The sequence below is a fragment of the Alnus glutinosa genome, chromosome 5 (assembly GCF_958979055.1).
Source record: "Alnus glutinosa chromosome 5, dhAlnGlut1.1, whole genome shotgun sequence".
Lineage (NCBI taxonomy): Eukaryota > Viridiplantae > Streptophyta > Magnoliopsida > Fagales > Betulaceae > Alnus > Alnus glutinosa.
The window spans coordinates 33,031,443-33,039,102 of NC_084890.1; the positions used below are offsets into that span (position 1 = coordinate 33,031,443).

General features: G+C 38.8%; 1 protein-coding gene across 5 annotated transcripts; it reads left to right on the forward strand.

The window, feature by feature from the left end:
* Positions 1-559: 559 nt before the first annotated feature.
* On the forward strand, positions 560-5,205 carry LOC133868671 (uncharacterized). Of its 5 annotated transcripts, none has more exons than XM_062305615.1 (5): positions 560-829; positions 1,887-2,504; positions 3,606-4,050; positions 4,162-4,239; positions 4,861-5,205. In XM_062305615.1, the coding sequence occupies exons 1-5, from the start codon at positions 819-821 to the stop codon at positions 5,056-5,058; spliced, it is 1,350 nt and encodes a 449-aa protein (XP_062161599.1). In that variant the 5' UTR covers positions 560-818; the 3' UTR covers positions 5,059-5,205. The 5 variants fall into 5 exon arrangements, with proteins under 5 accessions (XP_062161599.1, XP_062161602.1, XP_062161601.1 ...); XM_062305618.1 differs by lacking the exon at positions 560-829 and adding an exon at positions 843-1,135 and having other exon boundaries at positions 4,175-4,239; positions 4,861-5,078; XM_062305617.1 differs by lacking the exon at positions 560-829 and adding an exon at positions 844-1,135 and having other exon boundaries at positions 4,175-4,239; positions 4,742-5,078.
* Positions 5,206-7,660: the final 2,455 nt, after the last annotated feature.

Here is a 7,660-nt window from a genome sequence, read left to right on the forward strand (position 1 = left end):
TGGCCCATTTTCAGCAATATTTATCTTTTCTATTCACATATTAAGACTAATTTTATTCAGTAGATTTTTATATAATTATGTACAATTGGATTGGATGATATGAGAGTAAACATTAATCATTTAAACAGCATTTGAGTTTTTTTTTGTTTTTTTATTTTACCATGACTAAAATTTTACCATAACATCATCAAGTTATATAATAATTATACATGAATCTACTAAATAACAATTACCCATTTTTTATGTTTTCTATATTAATAAACTCTTTTTCCTTTCTTCCTTTCTACTTGATTAAAAAAAAAAATTAAAATTAAAATAAATAATAAATAAATAAATAAATAAAAAAGCGAAGAATCGGATGCGTTTGGGTTGGGAGTAAGGATTGGGCCGGCTGCTTCCAACCCTAGTGAGTAGTGACTATTGATAGGGAAGTCGACAAGTCGTAATAATAAGATGGAAGAAGGAGCCGCAGTGGCAGAGTGGGAGATAAGCAGGACAATAGGGGTGTTTTAGAGAAATCGGACAATAAAGAAAGAAAGAAAAACCTCGCATAGTCCCACTGCTCGCATCGCTAGTACCATATTATATCGTTTCCTCGCCCATCTTCTGTAGCTTTCTCTCTTCCTCTTCTTCCTCCTCCGTCCTTGTCTGTTTTGCTGTTTCTCCTTCTGGTTCTCTCTGTATTCCATTCATTCTCGATAAATTTATGAAAGCAAAGAAATTCATTTTGATAGAGGATTTTCTTTAGCCGCAAAACCCATAGTTATGTCACAGAAAAGCTGATTGAGTGAGTGATTGAGGGAGATCAAATCAGAATTATGTCGATGAGGTCTGCCTCCATATATCCCTTCTTCTCTCTGTCTATCTCTGTTAAGATTACGAAAAACCTGAATATATATGGACATTGCTTGAGGCCTTGAGATGAACTTCTTTCTCCACCCCTTCTGTAGCTTTTAGCTGATGGTGAAATGGGTTCGTGGATCCTGTTGTTCCTGATAATTGATTGACATGTGTTTTGTTTGTTTTTCCTTTGTGTTTGTTTCGAGTGTTTTCTGAGATCAGCCTGTTTTGGTGGGAATCGTTGGCGAAGCAGCAATGCCTCAGTTTCTATGGAGACGGAGCCTCCTTATCGTGGGTCGGAATTCAATTTGATATATATATTTTTTCTGTTGTTTTTCTCGAATCAATGAAAATATTTAGCCGGAAGACTCTCTCTCTCTCTCTCCCTGTGTCTCTTTCTGTTTGAGTGTGGACTGATCGAGATGTCCATCAGATTGAGATTGAGATTCACAGGTTTGTTGTGTTGAATTCCGACCGATTATCATCTTTCTTGAGATTCGGCCTTGGGGAGCCTCTACATCCTATTTTGGCTACAAATCTCAGAGGCTGATTATAGTCTTGGGGGTTGTTACTTCTCTACAGCGATTGATGTTTGTGGACCTGCATGTGTTTATTTGGTTGGAAAAGCATCAAGACCAGGTTTTGGTCTCCTAAATTCCTAAAAAAATTCTCCTTTCCTCTAATTTCATCGCTGAGCTTCTTAGCTTTACCAGGGGAATGAGTTTCCCTTTGATCTCTGCTTGACTGGCCTTTGTGCAGTTCCCCGTTTTTGTTACTGGAGGATGCATTTGTGGCCTTAGCTTCTGAATACGAGTTTCCAACCTAAAAAGAGATGTTCTCCACCAAAGTCTTTAATGTCCGACACATTTCTTATGCAAATTTAGTCTTGGTTGCTTTCTTCTCCTGAATGTTGAATTTTCATGATTTCTGCCTGCTGCTTTTCATGTGATGCCAACCATTTATAGCAATTGAGTGATCTCTTTGTTCTATTTGCACCATCAGATCTCTGATTCGGCTGCTAATGGTAGCGAATGCGTGTGTCACAGATATCAGAGAGTAAGCAGCCCAGATTGTGTTCCTTTGAGCAGCGGAAAAAAGCCCAACATCAATGGCAGAATTCTCCACACAACTACCAATATAGCAGGTGCAAGAACAAATGTGAGTGGCAGCGGATGTTCTACTTTGGAAGGCAAAGGCTTCAGATTCCGATCCCCATCTATAACCCACGACCATAACAACCTTGAGGCTGCATCCGCTTCTCCCCACTCTGAGAACCACCACCACCACCACCATGATTCTCCACCACCTCCTCCACCAGCAGCAGCAAAGAACCACCGGCGCGACAGGAGTCCGAGTCCCAGTGCCAGCGCGAGTCCCAGCCCCAGCCGTGGTGGTGGAGGCGGAAGTGGCGACATGCTATTGCAGTGGGGTCAGAGAAAGAGGGCAAGGGTGTCAAGGTCCGAGATCCGGGCGCTGACTGATGACTCATCGTCATCATCATCCTCTGCGGCTATCAAGGCCCAGAGGAGACTCGCCCCCGCCACCTCAACGATGCCACCGCCACCCCCACCACCGCCGCCACTGCCCCTTCCTTGCACTTCTAATTCTACTTCCAATGCCACCACCAGACCTAGAAGGGAAGCTTCTGCCTTTCTTTCTCACAGGTATCAACCTTTCCTTGTCCACCCCTCTTTCTTTCCCTTTTTTCTTTTTTTCTTTTTTCTTTTTTGCCGAATATTTTCTTATTTAATGTGTATATATGCATCTTTATTGTTAATGCTACGCTTGGATCTTGTTTGATTCCCTCTATTTCATCTTTTTTTTTTCCTTTTTCTGTGAGCGATGCTATCTATTTCGTCATAATCGAAATTCACCTCTTTCCGAATTTGTTTTTGAATAATTTCCCATATTCATGTCATGATTTTGCCTAGGATATATATATATATATATATATATATATATATATATTTTCTTAATTTCTTGAGGATTACGGAAGATTTCCCCATACATGGATCGAAACATTTTTGTTTGCTTGAGTTGTTCATTTTGGTTCAGGATCTGAAACCACGTTATTAATGTCATTTTTATGTTTTTAGCTTCTTCTATTCAAACTAGTAGCACAGAAGGAAATAAATAAATAAATTTAAAAAAAAAAAAAAAAAAATCAATCCAGTAGTTGAAAACAGCACATTTCCTCACAAATTTACTTTTGTACCCCTCAAAAGATGGGCTTGGGAAATCTGTAAGATCTAAAAATCAGCATCAGCTTTCTTTCTTTTTAGTGGGTATCCAAAGAATTCCTCCTTCCCCTGTAGTTTTCCTTTGTTTTTTCAATTTCTCTTTTGACAAAATGTTTGATTGGGTTTATTTAGAGGGTATCACATCCCTTGTGTTCCGCCTCTTGCTTACGACAGTTTGTTTCCTTTGAGCCCCCGTCATTGTCTTCTTGTCCCGATCTCCAAACTTGAAAATCGTTTTCCTTATTAGCTTTTCCCGTTGGAATTTGTTGTGCATTTTACGTAATAAATAAAATAAATGTGTGTTTTTAATTTCCTGCTTTCTTCAAGACAATTATTACTATAAGACCTAGTACAACAAGTCTAGATAGTAGATACCCATGTTATATGCATTTTTCTCTTTTCGGTGGGTATTAAAAATTCAGTCTTTTTGGATTTATTTGGTCTTGTAAAAGTTTTAGAAACTGATCTACAAAAAAAAACACGTTCTATCGTTCATTACATAGTTTTCTTGGCCATCATGCCCAGGAATTTAGACGAGCGATCTGGTTCTGGAGGAAGTGGGTCACCATCGAGAAACAGTGGCAGCGGCAGCCGGGTGGTGTCTAGATCTACGGCAGGGAAACGATCCCCTCCTCCGGAAAAACTTGATAGAAAGATGATCGCTTGCTCTGGGTCAGTAAAAGATGAGAAGCCAAATGGATCCTCTGATCGAACGAACCATGTGCTTGATTCTGCGAATCAAGCACACTCGGAGCAGGAAGCCGGGCCCACTAACACTGCGGCTCCATTAGCTGGAGGAGGAGGAGGAGGAGGAGGAGGAGAAAAGTTGAATGTTGAACTGAGTGAGTGGCCCAGAATTTACATTGCTCTCTCAAGAAAGGAGAAGGAAGACGATTTCCTTGCAATGAAAGGCACAAAGCTATCTCAGAGACCCAAGAAGAGACCCAAGAACATTGATAAAGCTCTGCAGGTATACCACCAATAATCATTATTAATTAATTAATAATAAAAATTATTATTTATGTTTGTTTATTACTATTTCCAAATTGATTATAAGAAAATAACTGTGTTTTTTTGGCAGTATTGTTTTCCAGGGATGTGGCTTTCTGACTTGACAAGGAATCGATATGAAGTCAGGGAGAAGAAATGTGTGAAGAAGGTATTCATGCTCTTTCATTGCTTTTTTATATTTTAGGATATTGGAGAGATAGGCGGTAATTAAGTAGGTGCACAGATATTTACCAAAATAATTAGAATAATAATAAATAAATAAAAAAAAAAAATAGCCTATGAAGAAGGGTCCTGCACATTGCACAAGCTGCTTCATGGGACTCATTTTTAGGGTACGAGGAGGGTACCATCTGATCAGCAACTCGTGGTTATAATTAGAAGATGGACCCATCGTATTTTGTTGACCCATTCTCCACAATCATTTGCTTTTTCTTTTCTTTTTTATTATTATTATTATTATTAATATTGGTTCGGATGTGCGTGACTTTGGTGGCTGTTTCCATCTACTTTTCTTGATGGAGATTAGAATTCATCCCCCCGCGTATTTCGTCTTTACTCAATTAAATAAATAATGCCTTTGCAAATAAACCCTTCAAATTTTTTTATTTTTTTTATATTATTTTTTTTGTGTCGCGGATGGTTATATGCAGCAAAAGCGTAGGGGTTTGAAAGGAATGGAGAGCTTGGAGAGTGATTCGGAGTAGCAAATTATGTAGTTGAGAAAGGGGCCTCGATTCGATCTCCTGTTTTGTTGGTTTTTATATGGTAGGGTCCAGCGATTGCAATTCAGAAGATGAGATTAGGCCCAGGACACAAACGGAGAGAGTGTGAAAAAGCAAGGTTTGAGTTGAGGCCCAGCAGGGTTTGTCCACCACTGGGCAATGGGGCACTGACACACAAAGCTAACTCACCAGCAGACAGCAGGCTGCAGGGACTAGGTCCACGGGTTTTCCAAATCCTTTATTAATTTAATTTTGTTTGTTGTCATTTATTCTGCGTGAAATTCTTTCCTCTTTTCATACTCATCCCGTGTATAAACATTTATAACTGCCAGTAGTGCAGTGTTTTTCCCAATCAATGACAAAGAGCTGTTGCACTTGCACACGCTAATTAACTTTCCTACTCTATGAAAACGCTCCTCAAAAGGGGTGAGATAGACAACCACCTAAAATTATGTGAGATGATGCTTCTCAATTAATGCCTAGGGGTCTCGTTTAGTCACGCTATACGAATTCAATTGCTTTACAGCTAAGCATGAGAGAATGAAATAATTATATTATACAACGCAGAAAAATCTATTTTTCAAAAAAAACAATGGCCACTTCCCACTTACCTGAGAGTAGGGGTGGGTGTAGGGTATATCGGTGACGGAAATGGTGTTTCCAACTCCCGATCAAATTCGTCTATAAAGTCGGGTAATTACCTGCTTTTTTTCCGAGAAAAAACATTTTCAAAATTTTCGGTAAAATCGGAATAATCGGATAAATCGGTAATTGTCAGTCAGATAAACCGGAAATTCAAACTCAAACAAGATACAGATTTATAGATTCAAAGTCAACAAGATTACAACTAGATTACAACTAGATTATAGATTTACATCTTAAAATTCCAAGTTTCCAACAAACCCAATAACCCAAAACTCTCATACTCTAACTCAAAACAATAATCAAAATCACAAAACTCTCAGACTCTGACTCAACGAGATCAAGATCCAGATATGTAGATGTTACAAAACAATATAAAGGGTTAGAAATATTACATAGATTTCGATGGTTTCTACTACTCGTCAGACTTGAAACTCTCAACGGGGTGGTCACTGGTCAGGTTGCCCAGCAACGTAGTGGAGGAGGCCCTCGTCGGCCTTGGAGTCACCGGAAGCGTCGGTGGACAATGCGGAGGTTCTGCCGAAGACGATAACGGAGAAGAGGAAGAGATCGGTGGAGAGGAAGAGGGGCCAAAAGTAGGCCAAGATGGTGAGGAAACGAGGTATGAAGACAAACAAAGAGGGTCATGAGGGAGGGAGAGAGAGGAAAAAAAGGATGTGTGAGGCGTGAGCTTGAGCGACAGGGACTTGGGGGATGGAGTTGTGAATCTAGGGTTTCCGAAAAATACGAATATATAGTCACATTAGAATTTGCAAAACGATGTCGTTTTAATGAGTAAAAAGACTTTGCCTTACCATTGTCAGGTCGGCTACCGTCGGAAAATATCCATTACCGATTACCGACTCGACAGTAAATTCGAAATTACATTTTATTCCGATTTTCGAATTTATTTTTTTTGGTAGGCGGTCGATGGTCGACGGATTTTCGATAGTCGGTAATCGGATAATTTGCCCACCCCTACTTAAGAGGGTGACAACCCATTTTAGATGTGCGGAATATATATATATATATATATATATATATATATATATATATATATATATATATATATATATATATATATAAGATTAAAGTACAATCAAGATTACAAAAGTTATACATATTACAATGTGGAATCCTTTCCACTATTAAAGGGAAGGTCTAGTAAGGCGAACATACTAGCAAGAATGCTATCAGTGAATTTGGTTCAAGCGGCTCATCATGCTAAATTATGGTCATGAAAGTTTGCGTTCTTGTAAACCTTGAGATTGAGTAGGTCCTGAAGGAGATGAGTACTCCAAAAATGTCTTAGATAATCGGCGTGATCTTCCAATTTATGGTTAAATCACCGTGCTAAATAGCGAAGATCACTGCCAAAGTCTCATTCTAGGATAATATTGGATCATCCGGGGGGGGGGGGGGGGTAGACCATGGTGCAAGCAAAAATTATAGATCTCTCAGAGTTTGTTTCTAGCGGGCCAGATAATATCGCATTAGAAGCAAAAAGTTAGAAACAGCAGGTGGAGCGTATGATAAGCTTGACCTAGTCAGCACTGGGCATATCCTCTAGTTTGAGAGTGTCTAAAGACCAAGGGGAGAGTCTCCAAAGGGCCTGAGAGAAGTGGCAAAGGAGAAAAATGTGTTCATAGGTTTCAGTCATAAAGTTACAAAGGGGGCAAGATAAATCTCGAATGTTTGAGATATGATGGGAGAAGATAATCTGGGTGGGGATGGTATTCCAAATCAGCTTCCACAGGAGGAGTTTTAATCTCTTATGGATTTTCTAATCTTGAACAAATAGGGAATTTGAAGTGGTTAGGGGTTGAAGTAGCTTGTAGGCTCTGTTGAAGGTCCCATTGCTGCTAAGTGGGTGGGCTTAGTAAAATATAATTTGAGTCAAACCGGGTTGAGCCGATTAGACACGATTAATAAACGGTCAATTTCGGGTCAAACCGCATAACTCTGTGACCCGCATAACCTGTATAAATTAAAACGTTTTTTTTATTATTAATCTACCATTAAAAAAATTAAAACCTTAAAGACTAATACCAAAAAAAAAAGGAAAAACAATTCCCCTAATTGTAAAGATATAATGATAGTGTAATTCATTTTCATGGCCAATATTGAAAATTATTGTGAATATCTCTTTATGAAATGGTATTTTCATGCTCAATATATAGAAATTTTGTTTATTAAACCAATTAT

What these genes read in the sequence shown, in the direction of transcription:
- LOC133868671 (XM_062305614.1), top strand. Translation starts at nt 1,110, where the DNA reads ATGGAGACGGAGCCTCCTTATCGTGG. An exon ending in TCTGCCTTTCTTTCTCACAG is followed by an intron (nt 2,505 to 3,605) that starts GTATCAACCTTT and finishes CATCATGCCCAG; the next exon opens with GAATTTAGACGAGCGATCTG. An exon ending in AGAAGAAATGTGTGAAGAAG is followed by an intron (nt 4,240 to 4,860) that starts GTATTCATGCTC and finishes TTTATATGGTAG; the next exon opens with GGTCCAGCGATTGCAATTCA.